A 27757-nucleotide genomic window follows, 5' to 3' on the forward strand; every position below is an offset into this window, starting at 1 on the left:
GACGACATAAACAAATGGAAAGATATACTGTGTTCTTGGATTAGAAGAAATAATATTGTTTAAATGGCCCCACTACCCAAGGCAATATACAGATTCAATGCAACAATCCCTATCAAATTACCAATAACATTTTTCACAGAGCTGGAACAAAAAAGGTTAAAATTGTATGGAAACATAAAAACCCCAAATAGCCAAAACAGTCTTGAAAAAGAATGGAGTTGGGAGGAACAATGGTCCCTGACTTCAGACTATACTACGAAGCTACAGTAATCAAAACAGAATGGTACTGGTACACACACACACACACACACACACACAGACACATAGATCAATGGAACAGGATAGAAAGCCCAGAAATAAACTCACACACTTATGGTCAATTAATCTATGACAAAGGAGGCAAGAATACACAATGGAGAAAAGACAGTTTCTTCAATAAATGGTGCTGGGAAAACTGGACAGCTTCCTATAAAAGACTGAAATTTAGAGCATTCTCTATCATATACAAAAATAAACTCAAAATGGACTAAAGACCTAAATGTAAGACCAGATACTATAAAACTCCTAGAGGAAAACATAGGCAGAACACTCTCACATAAATCACAGCAATATCTTTTTCAAAACTGATCCTAGAGTAATGGAAATAAAAGCAAAAATAAACAAATGGGACCTAATTAAACTTAAAAGCTTTTGCACAGCCAAGAATATCAAAATGAAAAGACAACCTACAGGATGAGAGAAAATATTTGCAAATGATGCAACCAACAAGGGGCTAATTTCCAAAATATATAAACAACTCATACAGCTTAATATCAAAAAAAAAAACCAAGCAATCCAATAAAAAAATGTGCAGAAGACCTAAATAGACATCTCTCCAAAGAAGACATCCAGATGGCCAGCACATGAAAAGATACTCAACACCATTAACTGTCAGAGAAATGAAAATCAAAACTACAAAGAGATATCACCTCACAGCAATCAGAATGGCCATCATTAAAAAGTCCACAAACAATAAATGCTGGAGAGGGTGTGGAGAAAAAGGAACAACCCTCCTACACTGTTGGCTGGAATGTAAATTGGTGCAGCCACAATGGAGGACAGTATGGAGGTTCCTTAAAACACTAAAAATAGAGTTACCTATGACCCAGCAATTCCACTCCTGGGTATATATCCGGAGAAAAATATAATTCAAAAAGACACATGCACCCCAATGTTCACAGCAACACTATTTACAATAGCCAAGACATGGAAACAACCTAAATGTCCACTGACAAATGATAAAGAAGATGTGGTACGTATGGTACAATGGAATACTACTCAGCCACAAAAAGAATAAAATAATGCCATTGCAGCAACATGGATGGGCCTGGAGATCATCATTCTAAGTGAAGTAGGCCAGAAAGAGAAAGAAAAATACCATATGATATCACTTACATGTGGAATCTAAAAAAAAGGACACAAATGAACTTATCTACAAAACAGAAAGAGACTCATAGAGAACAAACATATGACTACCAGAGGTTAAGGAGAATGGGAAGGGATAAATCGGGAGTTTGAATTTGCACCTCTTAGGGAGTGATGGAAATGTTAGCTATCTTGATTGTGGTGGTGGTTTCATAGGTGTATACATCTAACAAAATTCATCATATTGTACAACTGAAATATGTGTAGTCTAATGTACAGAAATTATACCACAATAAAGGTGTTAAAAAATAAAATCTATTCGAATCATATTAACAGATAATAAAAGAAAAAATTTTAATTAGGAAAAAAGGATACCTATAAGTCTACCATTATAAAACACTGTCATTCTAATGTATTTTCTTCTGGACTATTTTTATGACTTATCTTTCTTTTCTTTTTTTTAACAACTTTGTATACAACTTATATTTTTCCCACTCTCTCAAATTTCCTTCTGCGTTTCCATGTAGTCTTCAGACCTTAGATTGTTTCCTCAAAGGATATTTCATAATTTCCTGAACCACAGCCTACTGTGCTGGCACTCAGGCTGTTTTCCATTTTGCACGTAAAATAACACAGCAGTTAACATCTTCATGCCAAAACTGTTGACCTGGTTTGAATCACTTGCTTAGGATAGATTCCCAGAAGTGGGATTACTGCTTATGATATAAACTTAGATTTCACTTATTCCACAAATACTGACCCAGTCTGACTGTGTGCCTGGCATTGTACTAGGACATGAGGCCAGCACAGTGGACAGGACAACACACTGTCTAGCAGTGAGCTAGATTTGGCTCTCCAACATGGCATTATGCTACTCAAGCTAGCTTTGCCAATTTCTCTTATAATGTCCTCTTGTTTACTGAATAAGGTCTGCCCTGGGGGAACTTTATAATTAAAACATAAGCACATGGAAGGTTACAGCTTAGTCAAGGAGAGGTACGTATGAAATGAGAAAATATTTTTAGGTCTCATGGTTCCTCATATACGTCCACATGTTAAGATTTAACTGAAACAACCCCATGAGAACAATGTGGGTACTTCCATAGAGGAGAACAGTAATTTTATTTGGCCATGATCACACATATTAGTGGGAGAGCCAGCTTTTTAAACTCTTGGGTTCAGAAGATACCTACGCAAGTGCCAGTTTGCAGGCAGAGCTCAAGAAAGATTCAGATCCTCAAAAGGTTATGCATAGTTATCGTATGACCCGGCAACTCCACTCCTAGGAATATACCCAAGAGAAATGAAAGGATAAGCTCACACAAACACCTCGTTCATAGCTCTAATGTTCACTGCAGCATTATTTGCAAAAGCCACAACGTGGAAACAACCAAAATGTCCACTGACAAATAAATGGATAAACAAAATGTGATATATATAATGGAATAAAAGTCTTAAAAAGGCTTATTCAACCTTAACAAGGAATAAAATTCTGAAACATGCTATATGAATGAACCTTGAGAACATTATGCTAACTGAAATAAGCCAGACACAAAATGACAAATACTGTATGATTTCATTAATATGAGATACCTAGAGTCATCAAATTCATAATGCAGAAAATAGAATGGTGGTTGCCAGGAGCTGGGGAGAGGAGAGAATGGAGAGTTATTGTTTTAATGGGTACAGAGTTTTAGACTGAGAAGATGAAAAAGTTCTAGAGGTGGATGGTGGTGATGGTTGCACAACAATGTGAATGTACTTAATGACACTGTACACCTAGAAATAGTTGAAATAGTAAGTTTTATGTCAGCTATATTTCACCACAATTTAAAAAATGGATATTTAGAAATAGAACTGAATTATAATAAAACAAACAAAGCTGTATTTAGACAAAAATATAGCTTTATATATATTTATCAAGAAATAAGAAAGATTTTAAAAATGGGCTAAGCATTTGTATAGTCTGAATGTTTGTGTCCCCTCAAAGTTCATGTGTTGAAATCCTACTGTGTGACGTGAAGGTGTTAGGATGGGAGGTAAGTTTGGGAGGTATTTATGTCATGAGGGTGGACCCTCAGGAATGGGATTAGTGTTCTTACACAAGGTCCTACAGAGGTCCCTTGCCCCTTCGACTGCTTCACATTCATTAAACTGGCAAGAAAACAAAAAGGATGGGAAATGCCAGCGCTGGAAAAGGCAGAGATGCAGCTATTGGAACCCTCATGCATGCTGGGAGAGCAGAGCCAGGTGCAGCCCTTCTGGGAACATTCTTGTCCTACTTAGTCTCATTAAGTCATATGCACACTCAGTCCTCCTTAAGGCAACAGGGAAAAGGGTGTTCACTGCAGTGTAATCTCTGGTGGCAGGGAGAAGATGGCAATCTGGTTATCTAGCACCTAGTGGATAAAGTAGTGTAGGTAAGTACAAGGAAGTGGACACAGAAGATGGAGCAGCTGACAGTGACAGAAAAGACATATGTATAGCTATATCATTTACCTAAATTCACACACATGCACACAAAACAAAGCCACCCATTTTAAAGGGACTCAGTAATAAAAGGATCTCTATTAACCACATTAGAATGATTTCCCATGGGAGGGTGGGGAATGGGGATAAAAGGGAATAAACAGAGAAGAGAACAACTTTCTGTGGAAAAACAATGGTAATGTGGCAGGAATGAAGAAAACAACGATCTCAATTCTCTACAAGTAAAATGCAAAAGAGAATCCCTTTGAAAAGAACCTCTGAACAAGGGATTCTCAGCCACTACCATGTCAGCCAACCAGGGCACCACCCAGACACAGGAGTCACTGGCAGTGAGTTCAGTACCCGAGTCTCCAGGTTGTCAATGGCTTTGGCCTGGCTGCTTCTGGCTGCCAAGAGCTGCTGTCTGGTATCCACCAAATTCTGCTCAGCAAGTGTTTTCTGTAAGTTGAAAGAAGAGTAAAAGAAAATAGTCATTTCTCTATTGAATAAATATTTACTGATATCCCCCACATACTATGATTTTTATGAGGCACAAGGACAGAAAAACAGTAAAAAATCAGTTCACTGAGATAAAATTCACATGTCATAAAGTATACATAGATAAATTTAACAGTCATTTGACCTCGAAGCAGGAGCAAAAACTAACAAAAAAAGTACAGAATAGAGTGTAATAGCATCCACAAAGCAGCAGCCCAGAGCAGGAGAGACTACACTGCCTCAGAAGAGTGGGCAGCTTCATCCTTCACTGGTGGCCGGGGGCAGAGGGATGACCCACTAGAGGTGTGAAACAGCTGGGGACATTTGAGGAGCTACAATTTGCCAAAAGTTGGTGGTGGTGACTTCAGGTGACAAAACAAGATAAAAGTCAGGCAAAGGGCCAGATCATGAGAAAAGCTTTTTATGCTATAGAAGGAAGTTTGAATTTAATTGTATAGGTGGTATTTTTCATAGTGGGGTCATCTAAACACTGGCATTAGACTTACCTCGGGGCCGGGGGTAGGGGTGGTTGTTAAGTTTGAGCAGAGGCCTTATTCCAGATCTACTGAAATCAGAATTTCTGAGGGTAAGGCTAGAAATATATACTTTAAACAAACTCCTCAAGTAACTCTTATGCACACTAAACTTTGTAATAATGCTGATGGCACCATAATGATTACAATATTAATAGATGAAATACACTGAGACCCCACGATGTTCTAAGTCTCATTCTAATCATTTCCTAATAACAATTCTCTATGTTTGGTACAATTATTAACTCTATTTTACAGAGGGAAAAAACACAGAAAGATTCAGTTGTTTGCTCTAAGTCACAAACTAGTAAGTAGAAGAGGTGAAATGCAATCCTGGGTAATCTGGTTCTAGAAATCAATTCAGACCCTAGAACCCACACAGTACTCGCTATAGACAACAGGGCAGCTGTGGAAGACGTAGTCAGAAATGTTTAGAAGGATCAGCCTGGTGGTGGGGGTGGAAGACCGTGTCAGAGGTGCAGGAGGAGACAGTGATGCTGTGCAGGCTGGTCTGCAGACTTTCAATACAGACTAGGCTACAGCTGCTGGAAGCCCTGAAGCACAACAGTGGCGGTGGAGATAGACAGATTTAGTTGAAAATGACTGAAGAGAAAGTGAGGGGCTAATTGAGGCTCTAGGTTTTGGTTCTGTCATCTTTGTCATGGTGACAAAGAGGAGGAGGAATGTGGGCAGACAACGAGCAAGTTCACCTATACCACTGGGTTGGAGGCTAGTTCGCTCAACTGCCTCCTTCCACTAAGGAGAGTCCACTCGCTGCCCAAAGCAGTTTCTGCTCACGCCAAAGGCAGATGGTAACTATTTTCGTTGGCCAATGCAAAGTACAGCAGAGTGGGGAAGGAGAGCAGGGAGTTAGGCGAGACAGCCTCAGTGGTGTGCACCACTAGGTGGGGTTTACTGGTGATCAGGATGCCATTGGTTCATATGCACCTCTGAACAAAGCACTCCCTTTCCCTCAGGATAATGTCACACATGGGTGACATGAGGCTATTTTCATTCTAAGCAGAAAAATCAAAAGTTGGAGGGAGTGGTCTTTTCTCCAAGCTGTCTGATGAAGACTTTATGGCTCTGAAACTCTAGGATTTTATGAAATTTCCAGTGTTACTACAGCCTTCCCAACACTGGACAGCCCAAAGAGAGCTAGTTACCTCTTTCAGAAGTTCCTGCACATGTTCTTCCCCTGATAAATTCTGTTCCAGTCTCTTTTCCAAGGACGCAACCTTCTCCTGCAAATGTGTGATAAGCTTTTCTTTCTCTTGAGTTTCAGCAGTGACCTACAGGTAAAAGCAGAAATTATACTATAAATTCTCTTTTCTTCCCTTCCTGTTTCCTCTAGCACCACCAAGTTTCCCTGAAATTCTGTTTCCAACTGCATTCTAGAAGAACATAGAGCCAGGAAATCTTCCCTGAAAATGGAACACAAAAGATGTGAGATGAGAACCCAGTACCATTTGGGCATCCATTTCAGACCTAATGCAGAAAGCGGCAAATGCTCGTCCAATTTAAGCAACTGACAATCTGGGAAGGAAGAATGCTATTGCCTCTGTGGAATCCAGCCAGGACCGTGGGAAGATGTTCCTCCTCTTTAAAATAACCACTGTGTTGTCATGGTTTACTAGCTAAGGAATGCTCCCCCTCTCATCAAGCATATGTTTAATCCTATTAATCCAGAGTCCAAAAGGACCTACAACTTTAACCCAGATGTCAAAAATCAGCAGAGGTAATTCCATTCAAGAAGCTCCCAGCCAGCCCTACAATGACCTACAGAACAACACACCCGAAAATAAGGGTCTGGATGAAGTAGTAATGACGCCAGTGTAGCTGCCTTAAGGCCGAACAGAGAACTTTATTCACCCTGGCTCACAGCACGGGGACCACAGCTCAACCACAGCAGCATCCTACATCATGGCCCCAGATCAACAGCTGCCCACTACTTTATTCCAGTCCACCTCTTTAGCAATGATAGTAGTGATAGTGGTGGCAGGTTGGGACTTTGTTCCTTTTACCACAGCCAGTTTTCAAATGCTGCCCAATGTCAAAGCTGAGGATCCAGGAAGCTCTTATTAGACAATTTATTACATCCCTACTGGTCCTTACATCTCTCGAAGATGCACATTCTCCACTCCAAGAAACGGTTGCATGGTATCAACATATTGTGAAGACTTGAACCTCTTCACATACACTCTGCTTCCACAAACTCCCTCACCTTATGCTCCTTCTCAAGACACAGACTTTCATGTTTAGTTGGCAACCCAACCAATGTCTCTTCAGAATAAGATGTAGCAACTTGGGCCTAGAGTTTTGGGAAGATGCACTCGTCATTCTGAATTCTCACAGGGGTAACAATTTATGTAGTGAAGGGGAAGTGTGAAGAATGGATTTAAGATCCCATAATTCAATAAACTTTTATAAAGCCTATACTCTGTGTGTTGTCTTCTAGGGAAACAATCAGACAGTTATTGGCCCAAAGAAGCATGGAGGCTGGTGGCAGACACAGATATACACACAATTACTTATAAAACAATACAATCACGCTGCAACAGAGAGACAAGGTGCTATGAGATATTAGAGGTAGAAGGGATTAACTGTCTGGGCCAATCAGATCAGGCTGCCTAAGCAGGCAAATCCAGGTGGAAATGCGGAGGGGAGGAACAAGCCTTCTGGGCAAAGTGCAGCATGTGTAAAGGGGTAAACAGACAAGTCCAACATGGCCAAGAGGCTGGGTGAAGAGGAAAGAAGAAGTGAAGGCAACTCCCAGGTCTGTGGCTTGGATGCCTGGATGAACGGTAACATTAAACAAGTCAGAGAACACAGGAGGGATAGGGAGTTTGAAAGGAAAGAAAAACAGTTTTGGCCATGCTGGCCCATCTTTAGTGGGTCTCTTACTAATATGCTGATAACAGTAATAATCGTAGTAGCTTGGTGCAGGAGCAGCAATAGTTTGCAGAGCATGTGCAAGCACTTCCCATCTTCACCGTGTCCATTTGCAGGGAAACTGAAGTTTAGCGACTAGCCCAATAGAACACACTGTGGTGACTGATTAAGGATTGAAACCCAAGTCTTCTGGATCCAAAGGCTGTACTCCTACTACAAATCAATGTGAACTTGAGAGATACAGCTGACCCTTTCCAACACAAAAGAACAAACAAGTCTTCTATAATTTACCATGGTGGGCAGAGTCAGACAGAAAAAGTATCAGTGATGCCAATTTCCATTTATTTTATCGTACACCCTTCCCCGCCAAGCTGCTTTACTTCAAGCCATCAGCACCTAATGTGCTAAAGCTAACACTGTACTTAATGGTGAGAAATTCAAAGCTTTTCCTATTAAGATCAGGTAAAAGGCAAGGATGTCACCTCTCACTACTCCTTTTCAACATCATCTAGAAGTCCTTGCTAATGCAATATGGCAAGAAAAGGAAATAAAAGAAGTGCAGATTAGAAAGGAAACATAAAGCTGTCTTTGTTTGCATATATGATTTTCTATGTAGAAAATCCAACTAAATCAGTAAGAAAAACTCCTAGAACTAATACGTTACTATAGCAAGGTTGCAGGATACAGGTTAATATACAAAAGTCAATTGTTTTCCTATATACCAATAATGAACAAGTGGAATTTGAAATTAAAACACAGTATCATTTACAGTAAGATCCTTAATAATGAAACACTTAGGTATAAATCTAACAAAATACGTCCAAGATCTACATGAAGAAAACTATACAACTCTGATGAATGAAATTTAAAAAAACTAAATAAATGGAGTGATATTCCATGCTCATGGATAGAAAAACATAATATTGTTGAGATGTCAGTTCTTCCCAACTGGATCTATAGATTAATGCAATCAAAATCAAAATTCCTGCAAGTTACTTTACGAAAAGTAACAAACTGATTCTAAAGTTTATATGGAGAGGCAAAAGACCCAAAATAGACAACACAATATTAAAGGAGAACAAAATGAGAAGACTGACACTATTTGACTTCAAGACTTATTATAGCTACAGTAATTATGACAGTGTGGTATGGGCAAAAGAACAGACAAATAGATCAATGGAACTGAATCAGAGCACCCAGAAACAGATCTATATATATATAGAGAGAGAGAAAGACCATGTCCTTGGATAAGAAAACTTACACCATAAAGTAATCAATGCTTCCCAAATGCAGCTACAGATTCAAAGCAATTCCAATCAATATCCCACCAGATTTTTTTTTAAAGGAGCCTGACAAGCTGTTCTGTGGAATAGCAATGGGCCAAGAATATTCAAGATATTCCTAAAAAAGAACTAGGTTGGGAGACTTGTCTTATCAGACAACAGGGCTTAACCTAATAGTGTAGCTAGTAAGGCAATGTATAGTTTTGTGCAAATATCACAGTGGCATACACCTCAAAGTCCAGGAGTGGTTCCATGTACCTATGAAAATTGAATTGTAACGAAGCTGGCATTGCAGGCCAGTAAGAAAAGGACAGATTTTTCAGTAAATGGTACTTAAACAGTTAAAAAAAATAAGACACAGTGGGAGGCTATAGCTCAAGTGGTAGAGCACATGCTTAACATGCACAAGGTCCTGGGTTCAATCCCCAGTACCTCCTCCAAAAATAAGTAAGCAAACCTAATTACACCCCCCACCCAAATAAACTAAAATAAATAATTTTAAAAAATTAAAACAAAAATAAGACACAGATCCCTTTCTCACACCAAAATCCCCTCTTAGGCATATTAAAGGCTTGGATATAAAAGGCAAGACTATAAAACTTTCAGATAATAATACAGGAGAATAATGTATGATTCTGAGTAAGGAAATATTTCTTTAAAAAGACAAAAGCATAAACTTACAGGAAAATAGTAAATTCAAATGTACTAAAATTAAGAGCACATGTTCAACAGAGAAGACCATCAAGTCCGAAACTGGGAGAAGACATTCGCAAGCCATATAACTAACAAAGAAACATGGGAACCAGGAGATAGAAAAAAAAACTCCTACAATTAATGATAAAAAGACAGAAAATGCAATAGAAAATGGGCATAAGACTTGAACCAGAAATTCACAGAAGAGCATGAAGGACTGTTAAATATATGAAAAGATGCTCAACTTCATGAGTAATCTGGGAAAAGCAAATTAAAATCATGGAGATAATATTTTATCCTATTCACGAGATAATCAAAAATTAAAAGCGTCACAATAGCTCATGTTGTCAAGGAAGCAGAGCAACCCAAACTCTTTGACACTGCTGGTGAGCATGTGTAAATTATTACAACTATCATGGAAAAAAACTGGGCATTAACCATTGAAGCTGAAAAAGTACAACTCTTTTGACCCAAACTTTTCACATCTCAAATATACCCTAGAGTAACTCCTGAACAAGCACACAAAAGTTCACAGCAGCCTTGTTTGTAAAAGAAAAAAACCAGGAACACCCTAACACCCATTGTTAATTGAATGGCTAAATATAGTATTTTCATACTATACAGCTGAGAAAAAAATAAATTACAGCTGCATGTGGTCATATAAATGTCTCTCAGGAATATAACCTTGAGAACAAAAAGCTAGTTTTAAAAGAATATCTACAGTATTTCACTTATATAATGTTAAGCATGAGAATTGAAAGATGATACTGCTTAGGGAAAAAATACAGTAAAATTATAAAACAAAGTAAGGAAATGGAACAATTTCTGGATAGTGCTTACTTAAGAAGGGAAAAAGAATGGGATGGAATAGTGAAGAGCACACCATGAACCTCAAAGCTAAACATACTGATCTTCTTAACTTGGGGGGTGGGCAGTAGCTACATGGTGGTTCATTACCGTGTTACATTCTTTACTTATATTTTATAAATATTATTTTATATCTACTAAATATCAACAAGGACAACAAAAATACTGACTCTACATTCATCATTTTCACGATGTTCTCACAAAAACTGCCCTTCCTCCTGTGCTCTCTTAGCCTGATGACTGACGGTATCAGCCACTCAGCTGATTAAGCCAGAAACCCAATAATCACCCATAATGCCTCCTTTACCCTGGCTCCTCTCCTGTATTTACTACATTACCAAGTGGGTCCGTCTCCTCACTATTTCTTAAATGTGTCCTCTGACCCATTACCTCCACCACCCTTCTCAAAGCCACCATCTTATGACTGGACAGCTGCAAGAGTTTCCTAACTGGAAATCCTTTCCATGTTTCCTCCTAACAGCCAGAGTAATTTTCTCCCTTACTTTGTGTCATCCTTTTAGCCTTCTTCCAGTTCCTTGAAGGTGCTACTGCTTTCACTGTCTCAGAGTTTCTAGGTTTATCGTTCGTGCTGTTCCCTGTCTGAAATTCTCTGCCGTCACCCCTTCACCTCCGGTCTCAGCAGTTCACCTCAGTTCAAGTGTTACTTCCCCAAGGGAAGTGTTCTATGACTCCAACACTAGATCTGATCTGCTGCCCTCTTAAAGGATCTCACAGCACCCTGTAGTCTTCCTTCACAGCATGCATTAGTTTGTAATTATGTATTTATATGATTACTGTGTCTGACATCCCCTCTAGACTGTAAGTTCCACAAAGGCAAGGGTGATATGTTTTGCTCTCCCGAGTATTTCTAACACCCAGCAAAGAGCACAGAGCTTAGCACATAAAAAAGCTCAAGTTAAATTTTTAGAATGAATGAGGGAACTCAGTGGGACCAGAGTCTGGAAAATTAATTTTTCCAATTATGAAATGGACGGATGGTTCTAATTGATATCAAAGGGTTGCTCGAATCCCAGTTTTTGTCTGTTATCCTTCCCACCCCCATACCCCAAAATGTATTCTCCACCCTCTGCCTTCTCTGCCTCCAGCTGTCCCACCCACCCTTGAAATTCCGGTTCCTCTACGAAGAATTCCTTGACTCCCACACTGGAAATGCACTCTCCCTATGGCAGTTCTTTGGCATTTGAAAAATCTTTTTTACTTATTTGGGACTTACTGAGTTGTGAATTTTTTTTCTTGTCATCTTAGGAGGTCTGAGTTCTATAATGAAACAGTAAGCCTCCGAGAGAAAACACTGTATGTGTCTAGATTTTCAGTTTGTTGAGGGGAGGGACCCTGCATCACAGCCACTCATTTGTGTAAGATCTGCTTACTGAGTGCTCCTTGTTGTGAGGCAACAAAGCCCAGCAGAACAAGCATGGGCTCTGAAGCAAGACTTGGGTCACTTACTGTCTAACTCTGAACAATGTATATAACGTCTCTTGGTTTCTATTTAGGTATTTGTAAGTATGCTAATAGTTAGCTGGAAGGGGTACACAGACTTCTATTTACCCAAATCTTACTGTACTGTAATGATGCTGTAAGTCCCTGTTGCACTTGTGATCAGCAGTTCCCAAGGGAGAGGGTAGGGTTTGTGGTACCATCTGCTAGGGGGTGTTTTGTCACACGAGGGGAAGGGCTGGACTGGCAAAATGCCTGAAGGATGCTGCTAGCATTCAGAACCCAGGGGCCAGGAAAGCTGAATGTCTTGCAGTACAAGGGACAATCACACAATACAAATTGTTCTGTTCAAAATGGTGAAAAGAAACATACCATTGATAAATCAATAAAAAACGTTAAAAAAACATACCATTGAGAAACTTTATTCTGAGAAATATTATTACTCTACAGTGAGTAATAATATTATTATCATTCACCTTAATATTCTCAGAATTTAGTACAAGCCTAGAGTAGGAGGGCAAAAAATGTATACTGGCCAAACAAAAAAACAAACAGTAATGGTACCATTTATGTGTTTTTGAACAAAATGGCTTAGAGCCAGGTATGCCAAAGGTATAAGCGTGGCCACGTCAACCACCACTGTTGTGTTTTCTTACGCTCAAGGTCCATGACATGGTACGTTATATATCTGCGTAGATCAACTGGTGTGCTTTGAGAATTCCCATCAGGACAATACCGACCTCTTCTGCTAAGCAACCCTTGTTCAGCTATGTGGCCACCTGCATGTGAACACAGCCTGGCTAGGTCACGAACTAGGGCAATATGGACTGCATGAGAAACAGAAGTTTCACCAGCCACCCTGGGGCAAAAATTTCTGAGAGATCTAGTTTTTACCCCTTTCATGAATCCTAGGAACCTGGGTCTGCTCCTAGTACCCTACTTACCTTTTGCAGGTCAATGGAAAGCTGCTGAATGAGTGCTTGGAGCTCTTGTTCCTTTTGCTCCAGGGCTGTGACCTTATTTTCTGCACCTGCTTTTGAAGCTGTCACATGATCTCTTCATTGAAAGAAAGCAGACAATGAACAAATTTGGATATCTCATCTAAGATGCATTCTTTCACAAGAAAAATACAAATGGTTCTTTACATGTTAGGGCTGCAAACTTTAGCCATGTAAAGATTATCAGTGGAGAAGCTTCCTTGGCTCTCTCTGAAACAGAAGCCTCAAGAGAAGAATCCCATCCAGGTTTAAGCAAGAAATCCTGATCTGCCTTTGGCTACTCAAAAGCTTAGAAACTCAAAATACTAAATTGCTTGGCAGGATTGGAGGTGTTCTAAGCCTAAGCAGGGGAGATGGGTGATGGTTAGGGGAGGTGGGGGGTCCTAAAGCCCTAGGCAGGTAAAGATAAGTCCAGAAGGCTTTGCCAGAGCTACATCAGAAAGGGCTGCAGTGAGCAACAGGGGAAGATGGGTGGGCTACGGCCAGAGCTACCCTAACACCGCTTCCCACGGGCCCCACAGACCAAGCAAGAACCTCTGCTCTTCCAGCGCTGAGTAGTGTCTCTGCAATTCTTCTAGCTTCTGGCTTAAGTCTGATGACATCTGATTGGAGGTCATCAACTCCTCCTGGGTGCGACTTAGTTCTCTGGTTCGTGCCTCCAACTCTTGCTCCATTTTCCCCAAACTTTCTTCTTTTTTTAAAAGCTGGTACAAAGACAGAAAGTTTTACTGGGCCACTACTAAGAAACGTATATGTTAAAAAAAAATCTGGACCAATAAGACAAACTTTCATTAACTTATTTTTTTTTGGAGGGGGAGGTAATTGGGTTTTATTTTATTTTTTTAGAGGAGGAACTGGGGATTGAACCCAGGACCTGGTGTATGCTAGACATGCACTCTACCACTTAAGCTATATCCTTCCTGCTTATTCACTTTTTGTGAGCTTGTAAGGGGTCTTATATGTTGAGTACTTTAAAAAGTAACTTTTCAAACAGAACTTTTCCACTATAATAAATTGAAAAACATACAAATATGATTAATATCAAAGACTATGAAGGCAAGTTTATCAGCAGTTAAGAGAGTGATGACTAGCAAAATCAGAGTAACTAATCATCTATTCAGGATTCAGCTAGTAAAACAAAAATGCGTACCATGTGCTTTACTTTACTTAGTTCCTGCTGCTGGAAACCTTCTAATTCATCCATTTCATCTCTCCTTTGGAAAAGATTCAAACTCTGGTTCTTCATTTCCTGTAACTGAGCTGTCAGAAACCTTTTCTCCTATACAGAAGAAAAAGATATCTACTCAGGCAACTAAGACATTATAAATCCATATTACATAAGCAGAATTCTTAATAAAGGAAAATCTTAAGGAAATCTGTTAGTAGCAATGATACATTGATAATGGGAAGTTCTACGGTAATCATTTATAAAATTATCTACAAATTCTTTTAGTTAGAAATAAGTATGTTTTAAATGATAGTTGTGAAAAGGGGAAAGAAAGCAACAACTACTTCATGCTTGAAATGCACAAGTTTGATTAGCAATTCCAGATATTCATTTTACATGTCTATTCTCAGTGACGTACTGAACTGGCTGAGTAACATGAATAAGTGGAACAAGACTGAATGCCCTTAAAAATTAAATGCATTTAAGTAGAAATGATTTCAGTTAGTAAGTTCAGATAGCAAGTCAACAAAAAGTAGACATGGCTGGTGTCAGCAGGTTACAATTTACTAGATGATAGCGTTCCAGAGATAGATTCTCTTCAGGACAAACCCTGCTGTTGCAGTTTCCAATTCTTGATTGGAAAGAAATTACAACAGTCTAAAAATAACATTTCCAAAAATTACAGTGGCTTCAAAGACCTACACAGATGTCGCATTACTCTTTTCCTGGTCTAAAATATTCCTCAGCCCCTTCTGTGGAGGGGAGGAAAAATGAGAAAAATCCTCTTAGTGAACTGAAATAGATTTTATTTAGTTCAGTCCTATACAGATACCCCTTTACAATAATTTTAAAAGACAGAAAAACAGTCCAATGAGAATTGCCATTGCTACAGTCTTAAAGAGTTTCAAGACAAGAGAACTTTAAACTAACCCGTACCTCCATGTTTAAGAAGACTATTATTAATATCATGTTTACATAGATATTTTTTAAGCACAAGTTTCTTTGGGAGATAGTTCTGACTTTTCTGTAATTCTTTCCCTACATAAATATGTTAAGGGATGCTGATAGCCTGATAATCAGATTTCTACAGAACACACAAAGAAAATTGCTGGTTTAACTGTTTCATCTCAAGAATGGAGTAATAATAAAACTCACCTGCCTAATAAAATTAACAGTAAACATATTTTACAACTGAGTATATCAATCTAAGGAATAATTTTCTACCATAAAGAGTAACTTAGGAGCACTCAATGAAAATAAGGAATGAATTGGAAGCAGCACATAATTCAGTCTGAGCAAACTGACTATTGATTATTTTAAATTGAAATGTTTTTCTAATTGTAGGCATGAAATTTCATCTTCCTGTTCATGTCTGGGAGCCAGGAATACATTATGTAAAGGCACCTACACAGAATTACACAAGCTATGGTGCTAGAATAATCAATTCTCCTCATTTGTGTCTAGCTAAGAGGTTCTCTTATCTGCTCAATGCTGAGCCTTGAGAATGTCCTGTTTCCTCACTGCCTCCTCAAAAAGTATTCCTAAAGTCACCACCAGGTCAAGCAGGGCCCAGTACGAAACAGACTCAATTAGGTATTTTGCAGACAGTTTAATAAAGGTACTTTTCAAAGCTGTGGGTGGGGTAAGATAACCCAAAAGAGAAGATGTACTAGTTGCAGTTGGGCATGAAGGGCAAAGGGATGAAGAGGTTACAAGAAACACAGAGAGAGAAACTATGTCAGAGGGTGAACCAAAGGTCCAACTGAAGCTGTGGCCTTTGGCCATGGGATGCAACCAAACTGAAGGGATCTCATGTGGAGATGGCTGGGGGAATATACTTTGCGACCACACTCTTCCACATACAGTTCTTTTGATGTTCCCCACTGGCAGAACTCAATCAGAAGCCAGAGGGCAATGCAGCCCTGCTGATCCAGTCCCTACCAGCCTTCAAATACACAGAGAAAGGTGAGAGAGGAGTAGAGAGTGTATCGGGAGGGGCAAACAAAACATATCCAGCACACCCACCAAGAACAAGGAAGACATGAGCTTTCCAAGTCAGTGTCTAAACACCCAGTGCTCTGCTTCCAAGAGATGGTACAGCAGTCAGTACACTGGGTCCTGGAGAAACCATTTCCCAACCCCCAGGAAGTGGCCAATTCATAATGAGACAAAAATAAAGATGAACTAACCTTTTCAAGCTGATCCACTTTTTCTGACCATTCCTAAAACAAACAATAAAAAAAGTACAGTTTCTAGGGAGGCATAACAGTGTATCAAGATTTTCAGAAAACAAAAACCCCAACTCCCTACTAAGAGCAACCAATCAATCGCACAAACAGCAAATTTAAAAAACCATGAAGTTGGCTTAATAGTAAGAAAGCCAAGAGTCCTAAAAGGAGAATAAAATGAAATTTATAAAAAATTCTAGAGCACAAATAAGCCTGTAGACTTTCACTAAGGAGAGCACCCAACAAAGCTGTGCCTGCTGTTCCGATGCAGCTTTCAGCTTATGGCTGAGTGTCTTCCCAGGAGTACTGCTATTCTTTGGGAATGGGTGGCTGAGGCCAGCTGAGTCAGTAACTCTGCAACTGATGTATAAAAATTAATTTACTGAAAAGGGGAGGTGGTCTTCAGCAGCTCCTGATCATTATTTTCCTTCTCATCTTGACTTTACTAGTATCCTTTATGCCATGTGGTAAAGTTAAAGGAGAAGGGATTATGCACATTATTCACCAATCACAGAAGAGGGGAAAAAATAACCATTGGTACAAAAGCCAATATCCAATTGCCTACAGTCATGATCCACCAATTTTAGATTATTTCTTCATTTGTATATACTCATATCATAGTAATTCACTAAGTATTGGTGAATGACTGTTTTTCTGGCTAGTGAATATCCTAGATGACTAGCACACACTGTAAAGCAAGCCAAACAACCACCCCACATACTGCAGATGACACATATTACACATTTTATACATTATACATTAATGTATAATGAAATACATTATATATTAGACATAAATGAAATGTAATAAATTGACCCTATCTTAATATATCAAAATTATCATTACAATGGTTTGATGCTTATCTTAAATTTAAAATGCTACTGAATAGAATATACTTCATGATCATTGTAATAGCCAGTAACAGTATTATTTTCCTTTTTTATTGTCATTCATTCAGCATCTTTTAGGGGATGGTTCTATTGAGATTATAGGAGTTCCCCTCTGGGTTGAAGAAATTTGGGAACAGAGGTTATAAGAACTATGTACCTCATGGACGATGGCTAGCTTGACAGCATGTTCTCCACTATAAGAGCAAGTGTTCTGGGACAAGGCTTTGAGACAGATTTTTTGGAGGGCAGAGACCTTTTTCCTTATCTTGGGGCTCACCACTAGATTAAGAACACATTTTTTTCCTTCTCCATTTTATAAAGCTATACAGGTGAGGAAAATGATACTCTCACACTCTGGATACGTTTCATAATTTTAACTGTAAAGCTTCTTGACAATTTCCTACCCTGAGGCCAAATGAAACCTCAAAGAACTTATCTAGCATTCCTGCTTCCTAGGTTGTAAATATTTGCAGATCAGGTTTATGTCATGATTTTTTAAATTCTGTCACTAAGTGAAATCAGTCCTGGGCAGTGCCACATATAAGATACCTGGTCCTTTCTGGCTAATGCCAAAGCCAGTCCTTCTGCCATTTTGGCTCTGTTGGCTTGGAACGTCTCATTCTGCTCTTGAAATTTCCGCATGGAAGCTGTTAACAAAGAGGCTCTATTTGAGATATGGAAATATTTCAGAAACAGCATGACAAATAGCCCATGTGATTACTTTACAACCGTCACCTAACAAAAAAGGCCAAGGTCATACAAGTGGATTAGGAGACTGGGAAAAACCTGATTCATGTTGACTTCCCCAGAATTTTTTGGCCGTAGTAAAAGACCAGTTTTTTGGGGTTTTTTGTTTGTTTCCTGTTTTTTTTTTTTTAAATAATGGTCAAGTATAAACATTTAAGAAGATGCCAAAAGGTAACTCTTCAAATGATACAGTGATAGAACACTGAGTTAGGCTGGTTACCAGAAAATACCAATGCTGTTGCTAAGCGATGGCTACTACTACTTTACCAGAATTAAAAACAAAAGCAAAAGTCAAAATAAAGTGAAATAAACAAACAAAAACTCTTTCTTTCACTTTATTTTCCGTACAAAAAAATTTTTTTTTACTATATATTGTATCAACAAAAATAACTTTCTCCTTCTGTTAGCATCTTTCTCGGACTGAACACAAAGGAGAACATATGACTTAAGGTAGACTAAACAAAATGTATGTTCTATTGTCAGAGGAGTGATGACAGAGATTTCCCCCATTACTACACACAACAGCAGTGAAGCTACGCCTAGAACCAAAGTCTTACTCTAGGCCCAAGGACCAGGCGCTAGATTTTACTAAAACCTAAAGGCAGCCAATAAACTGGTCAACTGGATGGAAACAACGTGATACAAATAATGACCTTCTCTTAAGAAGCATGCCTATAAGGCAACGAATGAGCTGTATGCTAATAAATATCAGACAAATGTTATATTAACTTAATTAAGAAGTACACTACTTACAAAATGAAGATTTGAGCAATGACAAAGGACAAACTTAACCATATGCTATCATTTCATTTCAAAAAACTAAATCCTGGAAAGAGTGAAAAAAGCAGGAAAAAAAACAATACGTACAATCCTGGTGTTTTTCTAATGCAATTTCAAGCTTCTCTTTTATCTTCTGCAAGTTTCGGACCTGCTCAGCATAGTCTTGGGTGAGGAGAGTGACGCACATACCAGGAATGGACAAACATCAGGAAAGGAAGTTAATTAAACAAAAAAATGAATGAAAATGATGATGATTTTCTCAACCTGAAAACCATTCCTGTTAAGGAAAGCTAGGTAGACAGCCTCCCATTAACAATGAACAACACAGGCAAACAGGTATACTACAAATTACCTACAGTGTAAACAGCAAATACACAGGCAGATTTGTTTAGTCTTGATAGAGAACAAGAATTGGGTTTGGTCTAGTCATCAGAAATGCCCTGCTATGAAAATCAGTATAATCCCACTACTTAATTTCACTTTTCAGTCTTCACTTTCCTTTCTAGTCTCAGCAGTAGGATAGAGGGAATTCATTAAACAATTCACTTACAGTTCATCCAACTGAGTGAGAGTGGTTAGGGCAATAGCAAACATCCTACCACAGTATTGCCTCTGCAGTGAAAGTACTCAATTCTTTAGAAAAGGCAGCTTCCTTTCTACACAGAACTGAGCTGCCTATGCCACATTAAAGGTGAAAATTAGAATTAATTACCTGGGTGGCCAAAGAAGACAGTATGGTATAGTGAAAAGTAGACAGGCTTTAGTTCAAATCCCAACTCAAGTCCCCGTCCTCAGCTGAGAGACCTTAAGCAAATTATTGATCCTAAGTATTAGTTTCTTCATTCATCAAATGATATTAATTGTACCTGTCTCAAAGGATGCATTAGATAATAAGGTAAATGTTTCATATGCCTTAATTAGATAATAAACTAAGTGCTTTATATGCCTTAAGCACTTGGAGCACAATGCTCAATAAAAGGTAGCTGCTATGCATACTGAGCCTGCAGGAAAATACCCAGCACATTAAGTGGGCTCAATAAATGTCAGTTCCCTTCCCTGTCCACTCTCGAACATCAGTCAAGCCCAAACTATTCTTCATTCTGTATTAGAGAAGATGCATGTTACCTTATAGCTTTCTCCCCAACATTGAACAAACGTAGTTACTTCACCTCTGTTACTGATATTTTTTACAGGAAGGTGTAACAGGATAGTAACAATTGAGTTTAAAGCAGACTGTAGTATGGACTCAAACATCAAGCAAATCTGGGTTTGGATCCCAGCTCTACCACCTACAACTGTGTGACCTTAACCTCCCTAAGCCTTGTTAGGCTAAAGTGAGGACAAAATGAGATAACGGACTATCTAGTATCTGTGAGCTATACTATAGACCTTTGATAAATACACAAAAACAAATATTTTAAACACAACTAGGTGAATTTTGTAGCCTACTGCTTTGGCTCCAATAAAATGGGCATAAGGCCAAGGGACAAAAAGAAACATAGAAACCACTGACCACTTCATAGGATGAAGACTTCAAAATGTATCCACTGGCAGAAACCAAAATAAGAACCCACAACTTTACCACAAACATGCTCTGCTCAGGCAAAGGATACAATGCAGGTTGCGTAAATTGTAAATTGCACACAAAAGACATAATGAGAGTTACAGTTTTTATACAGATGTTGAAGTTAGAAATACCATTGTAAAGTGGCCCAAAGACTCAGAATGACACACAGGTGATATGTAGCTGTAGCAAGTGGCAACGTAGAGCCAGACCCTCTCTGCTGCTGAATAATATAACATCTGTTGGCTATTCCCTGTAAATAGCAGCCCCTAAGCCTGTCCACCTGAAAGCAAATTATGCTAATGGATGGAAAATGGTTAAATCTAGTCTACACATACTTTTAGTATCTTTTATACCCATGGCTAGAAACCTCAGGAGCAGAAAAATATGTTTTTTTTAACTGTAAAATTCAGTTTTGAATTTACACTATTCAGTACAACTAAGAAAGAAAGGGAACAAAGCAGGTACAAATTGCTCCTTTTTGACTAAGAAAATTAAAATACATCAAAATAACTATAAAGTTATGCTATATGGTTATTTTATAGGGAGAGCAGGTCAGACAAGGCAAGATTCCTTTGTTTGCTCTTTATGAGTTCTCAGACATACCAGAAAGTCTGGCTTCTAATTTTCGTATCTGTTCATTCCTTCTCAAAAGCTGAGATGAAAGATCTTCTCTGGAGCTGCTTCCATCAGAAGCCTGTTGAGATAGACATAGAAGTTTTATTCATACATGGGTTTTCAGCAGCATGACACCACAGTACTCAACCAAAAGTAAGAACTCTTATTTTAGTTTCGGTTGCTATTTAAGTGATCCCTGAAAAGCTTCTCTACCAGTAAAGTAGAAGCAACACTAACTCCATTTATAATATGAAGGAGATAAAAGATGCGAAAGATTAATTGTGAGTGTGTGTATACATGCTAGACTACACAGTGGCAAACAAATCCATTATGATCATATTACACATAGTACAAAAATACATTTTTAGTGATAAAAAGGAAATTAAAAAAATTTTATTTAGAAGTTCTTTAGCAAAGGATCAAAGGCTGGTCTGTGATGAAGAATCTATCACTGACATTGATAAAGTTTCAGAATCTTCATCTATAAAACAAAGAGATGTCTATCTAAAGCTCTGAAATGCATCAAAAGCTTTAGCAGATAACATACATTCAATAAATCAGCATATTAATGAGACATCAATTCTCCCCAACAATATAGATTATCTTAAAACATATGGGTACTACTATTACTCTGGGCACTGCTTACTATTGCTAATAGATAACCCACTTTATCTTTTCACTTTAGATTATGAAATTTTAAAAATACATTAGAGTAGGGAAATGGTTTAGTGAACATTCTCTATTTCAACAATTGCTGATTCACAACATTGTAAAATAACTATAACTCAATAAAAAATGTTTAAAAAAAGGTAAAAAAAACCAATTGCTGATTTTTCCCATATTTGCTTCATCAATTTTTATTTTACTTTTAAAAATTTTTAAGTACTTTTTTTTAATGGAGGTACTGGGGATTGAACCCAGAGCCTTGTACATGCCAAGCATGTGCTCTACCACTGAGCTATACCTCCCACTTTACTGAAGTATCTTAAATAGCAGACACCATGGGATTTCATCCTAAATACTTCGATAAACATTTCTAAAAATTAAGGACATTTTTCTTTATAGCCACAATACCATTATTATACCAAACAAAATAAAAAATAAAAGTATCTAATAGCCAGTCTTTAGTTTTTCTCATTTATTGCCAAAATGTCTTGAACATTTCACTTTAAATATTCATTTACCCACCTAGCTACTTACTCATCCAACTTGCACAGACTCAATACAGTGTATAGTTAAAAGGGAGTCCCTAGAGTCAGAAAGCCCAGGTTAAAGTCCCATCTTCAGCACTTAAAAGCTACAAGAACGTGGACCAATCAGTCGACTTCTCTGTGCACTGGTTTTCTCTGACGTTAATTGTGACAACAAACATAATCTACCTCACAGAGCTGTGATGAGGATTAAATAAATCAATCCTTGTCAAGTCTCTAAAACAGAGCCTGGCACATAATTAGTTTTAATACATACCATCTATTAGTAGTGGAAGTTACGATTATCACTGCTTTTGAGACATCTATTCTCAGCACTGTGCTAAGGACTGGGAATAGTGGTGAAATGAAGTCCATACCTAAAACAGCAGCAGCTATGGCAACTACTAATTATGAAGTGCTTATTAAGGGCCAGGTAGAACACTAAGGGTTTTATATGCTATCCAGGAAAGAGTTACCATCACAGGCCTGAGCCTGCTATCCTTTGCGAGGCTTGCTTGTAAAGTGTGCCCCTGACTGGCTGATGGGAACTTTTTACAAGGGTAAAAATGGTAAGAATGGCTCACTGTGCCTAAATAAATTGTGCAAAAAAAATACAGGTTATGCTGAACACCTGTTTTCCTTCGAGGAGTCTGCAATTTTGGTACATGCTAGGCGGAGGGTGCCTACATGACTAGCCGCCAGTAAAATCCCTGGGCACCAAGTCTCTAATGAGCTTCCCTGGTGGACAACATTTTATCCTGTGTTGTCACAATTCATTGCTGAGGGAAATAAGTGCATCCTATATAACTCCACTGGGAGAGGACTCTTGGAAGCTTGTACCTGGTTTCCTCCAGGTTTTGCCCCATGCACCTTTTCCCTTTGCTAATTATGCTTCATAATAATTTTTTTCACTGCAATAAATAATAGCAGTGAGTAAAATTGTATGCTGAGTCCTGAGTTCTTCTAATAAATAATCGAACCTAGGGGTGAATCCTGACACACATACTTTAATAAAGTCAGGTAATGTTCCTATCTGCATTTTAAATATGTGGAAACCAGGACATAGAAAAGTGAGAAAACTTACCCAAAGTCACACAATAATGATGGAACGGAATCAAATCCAAGTCTGAGGCAATAACCTGAACTGAGCACCTAACTGCTACACTCTATTGCCTCTCATGAAGCTCCCAGTTTAGCGGAAGAGACAAACGAGCAAAATACCAACAACAATGCAGTGTAACAGGTGCCATCATAGGGGAGGAGGAAACAAGCAGGAGACAAGGGACGAAATTCAGCCAGGAGCAATACAGGGTAGTGGGGGTGAGAGAGGCAGCAGTGAGAGTTGGAGACAGGAGACATTCCAGAGAGGAAACAGCACATGCAGACATTAGTAGGCATGAAGGAAAGTTGCCATTCCATAAAGCACAATCAGTTGACCAGTGCTGGAGCACAGGGTGTAGGGAAGCCGTGAGGTGAGGTAGGATAGGAAGCTGTGACAAGACCATGGGAGTTTACCATTAGACTACAATAATGAGTTTGTACTGCATTCTGAAGATGATGGGCAAGCCACTGAGGAGTTTTAAGCACTGCAGAAACATGAACAGAACTGCTTTGGCCTTGGGGAGTTACTGGAGGCAGGGAGCCCAGATAGGCTACCACATTTGTCCAAGAAAGAAAGGCAGCCTGAAACAAAACGGAAGTAAATGGACTACCAATAAATGGAGTAGAGAGGGCAAGCTTAAGGCAGCTAAGAGATGGAAGCCAAAATACTTGCTGACGGATTGGATACCAAGAAGTGAAGAAAGGAAGAGTCTAAAATGCTTCTAAGGTTTCTTGCTGATGACTTAGGGGATGAAGGTGCATATGTGGAAGTTGAGTTAAATAATTCAATTTTTTTCATTTTAGACACTGCGATACCAGGGGAAAGGCATGTAGCTGGAGAAATACATGCGGTAAGATATCAGGGTCTGGAGATAGGGAGTGAGGATCAGAATGTATATACAGTAAGTTCAAATAGATTACTTTAGAAGTCATATAGAGAAGTATGTCCTGAACTTGGGCCAATCTCTGTATCTAGAATACATTTGAGATGAGAGACTTCATTTAGCAAGTCAGCATGAAGGCAAAGCAAGTACTCCTGCCATAGAACAGCCATTAAACCTACATACTTCAGCCTGGTGATCAAATGTGCACTTACATTTCCTGTTAAATAAAGGAGTCAACGATAATTTAGATCTGGTAATCTTACTGTTCCACCCCAATAACCTAATAGCTTCTGCCATGTAATCTGACCTGAACAGGTAGCATAAGAAAGGAGGAGGTCGACTCATCTGACCATGGAAACAACTCAAGTATCTATCACCAGGAGAAGACAAGAGATATATTGTAACCTTTTCAAATGCTGGAATCTTATACAGCAGGAAAAATAAATAAACCACAACCTCATGTATCACTTTGCATTCTAAAAACATGTTGAGCTAAAAAAAAAAAGGGCCCCAAAAGATGATAGTATATTATTTTTTATAAAGTTTGAAAATAAGCAACATTAAACAGCAAATTGTTTATGAATGTATACATATCTAGAAGGATATTTTACAAAGCAAGGGAATGATATACACAAACTTTAGGACAGTGGCTATCTGGAGGTGAGGGAGGGGGAAGGAAACTGGGAAGGAGCATATAGGTGGCTTCAACAGTATCGAAAATGTTCCTGTTCTTTGGGTAGGTGACAGACTAGCAAGTATTCGTTTTATTTTTATGCTTTGCACTTTACATTTACATTATATATATTCTCTTTCATACATAAAGCATTATAAATTGTTCTTTTTTTTATTTAACTGACTTTAAGAGGATCCTGTCAAATGCCACAGACACAATTTTAATCCTTAGGCATGACATTTATTTAAGACAGCAGCATCCTCAAATCATTCTGACTACAAATGTACGTTACAAATAAAAGACATCAGTGCCATCTTTTCATCAATTTTCCCAATAAAATAGTGCTAATTCTCTGGCTAATTCCACACCAAACTCATAGATTTTGCTAATCAAAAATGACTTAAAGTATCTATGTCTGCAGAGACAACAGGCCAAAGCATTTTGAAAAATGAAATGGAAAAGATGATGCACAAGGTATATGGGTGGAAAAAGAGTCCAAGAGGACAATGTAGAGAATACAGAAAGGGACATGAAGAGTAATAAAAAAGAAATAGAAAAGCACCTCAGAGTAAGAAGAATCAGATATAAACTACAAAGTATCTTGCAATTTTAAAAGAAAAAACTTATTGGAAAGATTCCCTGAGATAGTAGGTTAAAAATATAGAGACCATACCAAATATTAAAAGCTAGAGAAGATACTTACAAAGTCATCTCCCGAGTCAGCTCCCATAGAGGCAACCGATTCCTTGCTCACTGATCGTGGGATCCTAGTTGCACCTCCTGGCCTCTGGGCAACGGCAGTCTCTTCCGCAATTTTCTTCTTTAGTTTTGCAAACATTTTGCTGTGTGGGTATCCTACACCGATGACCAGCTCTTGGGCCACTACAGTAGTCCTTAGGCCAGCAATCAGAAATTCTGAGACAGGTGTCTAAAAAGTTCCAGATATCCAAGCTAGCAGCATTCCCACTGAAATGTAGGCCAAAGGCTTGTGGCAACAGAGTATCTACAAATCAGATGAAACAAAGCTTTAAGTTAAACACCACAGAGATTTCACATCTGGGTTGCTTTGTTAAGTTTCAGGTTTCAAAATTCAATTTCATAATTTTACACGTACGCTTAATAGAACACAATTACTAAACATTTAAAAAGCACTCAGGTGCTACATATGCATATACAGATAAGGAAATCAAGTCTCAAGGAGGTGAAGTAATCTGCCAAAGATTGTGCAGCTAAGTGCAGGGCTGGCATTTGAATCCAGGACTCTTGACTCACAAGTCCTTACTCATTCTTTTTTTGTTACATCACATTGCCTATGGCATGTAACACATTAAGTAAAATTTGCCGAGGCAGACATTAACATAACATAATGCTTCTGAATCCTTCCCCCAATAATACTGTTTACAGTTTAGTGTTTTGATTTTTTTTTATAAGATGAAGACAAAAACATGTAACTCAATACAAGGTTAATGTTCGAATGTTCCAAGATGGTTTGGAATCAGCTGTTCACTAGAAAAAGCTGACAACTTTTTTTTCTAAAAAAGCAGTCAAGCCAGACAACTATATTGTAAAGGTATCAGATATCCTTAAATATTTCCTGGAAATGCTGTGTGTTTCTCTTTAAAGGTGATTAAAATTACCTCAGTCAGTTTCATTTCTTCATAATGTTTTAATGATATTCAACACGAGATTCAAACATCTCTTCCTCCCAATGGTGTACGAAACATTAACATTCTGGTTCCAATCTTAACTTCTGATGTTTTGAGGATATCTAAGCTCTGCTCTAAGATCTACAAATGACTTCTTACCACCCCAGATTACCCATTTAAGTCTGTACAGTTCTTCAAAAACTTTACCTTCAATGTCTGTAAACCACCTACTCACCTGGCTTATCTACTAGATTTAAAACAGCTTGGAGTTCAAAGCTTTCTGTCCTGCATGAAGACAAAAATAAAATGCATTGGATATTTCTCTTCAATTGTAAGGCCAAAATTATGGGAGGATGGGCCGGGAATGTGAAAGAGGAGGGAGGAAGGATTAAGGTGAGGGAGAGAAAAAAAATCTGGCACTGCCACAATCCTCGGTGCTCTACCCTCCCTCACCCTGGTCTTTGCATTTGTGGTTTGCCTTAAAGCTTCACTTACAGGCACAAAGAATAGAATCTCTCATAGAAGTAAACGGCTAAATTCACTTCACCTTGGAAGCCCTGAGCAAAACAACTTGAACGAGATTAAGGTTTCCCAGGGCCAGCATTTATTTGTCAGTTGATTCTGACATTCACACAGTTTACCTGGCCAGACCCCAGAGCCTCGACTCACACTAAGTTGGGTAAGAGACAGCTGCTTAATGCCCGGGGGTCAGCTACCTGCCACGGCAGTTTGGATCGCACTCACTCAGGCTCCTTCCGGACTGTCAAAGAAGGGAGGGACCCAACGACTCTCCCATTTGACAGCAGGGAGACTGAGATCCAGAAAGGAAGAGTGACTTGTCCAAGATCACGCAGAAGGGAATTCCGGAACCCTAGGCTCCAGATTCCCAGGCCGAGTAGCCCGTTTCTGCCCCCACCCTCGCCCTTTCGGCACCCCTGTACTGTCCCCTGCCTTGGGTCTTGGGCAACCCAGTGCGGGCCGCTCTGGGGACACACCGAGGCCACCGGGAGAATGAGTGGTCTGCTTGCATCTCTGGCCCCCGCCCGCGCACCTGCCGCTCTCAGGGCAGCCGACAGAGCCCCGCCTCCGGGGCCTCTCTTGAGCGCCGGCCCGCGTCACCAGCCCCCAAGGCCGGCCGCGAGCAGAGCAGCGACCCGGAACCGCATTTCCACC

The 27757-nt window shown here is 39.0% G+C and overlaps 1 protein-coding gene across 2 annotated transcripts in view; it reads right to left on the reverse strand.

The window, feature by feature from the left end:
- GOLGA1 (golgin A1) overlaps positions 1 to 27757 on the reverse strand; it is a 45027-nt gene extending 17270 nt beyond the window's left edge. The window contains exons 1-12 of one of the 2 annotated variants that reach the window (XM_006205519.4): positions 27636 to 27757; positions 26820 to 26869; positions 25642 to 25941; positions 21079 to 21169; positions 18996 to 19070; positions 17931 to 18028; positions 16453 to 16485; positions 14246 to 14374; positions 13630 to 13799; positions 13042 to 13153; positions 6071 to 6196; positions 4237 to 4332 (exon numbers count right to left, since the gene is read on the reverse strand). In XM_006205519.4, coding sequence (XP_006205581.2) covers positions 4237 to 4332; positions 6071 to 6196; positions 13042 to 13153; positions 13630 to 13799; positions 14246 to 14374; positions 16453 to 16485; positions 17931 to 18028; positions 18996 to 19070; positions 21079 to 21169; positions 25642 to 25776 — 1065 coding nt within the window. In that variant the 5' untranslated portion in view covers positions 25777 to 25941; positions 26820 to 26869; positions 27636 to 27757. Of the gene's footprint in view, positions 1 to 4236; positions 4333 to 6070; positions 6197 to 13041; positions 13154 to 13629; positions 13800 to 14245; positions 14375 to 16452; positions 16486 to 17930; positions 18029 to 18995; positions 19071 to 21078; positions 21170 to 25641; positions 25942 to 26819; positions 26870 to 27579 lie in introns of both variants that reach the window. The other variant, XM_031677531.2, reaches the window with a different exon arrangement.

The sequence above is a fragment of the Vicugna pacos genome, chromosome 4, assembly GCF_048564905.1.
Source record: "Vicugna pacos chromosome 4, VicPac4, whole genome shotgun sequence".
NCBI classification, from domain to species: Eukaryota; Metazoa; Chordata; class Mammalia; order Artiodactyla; family Camelidae; genus Vicugna; species Vicugna pacos.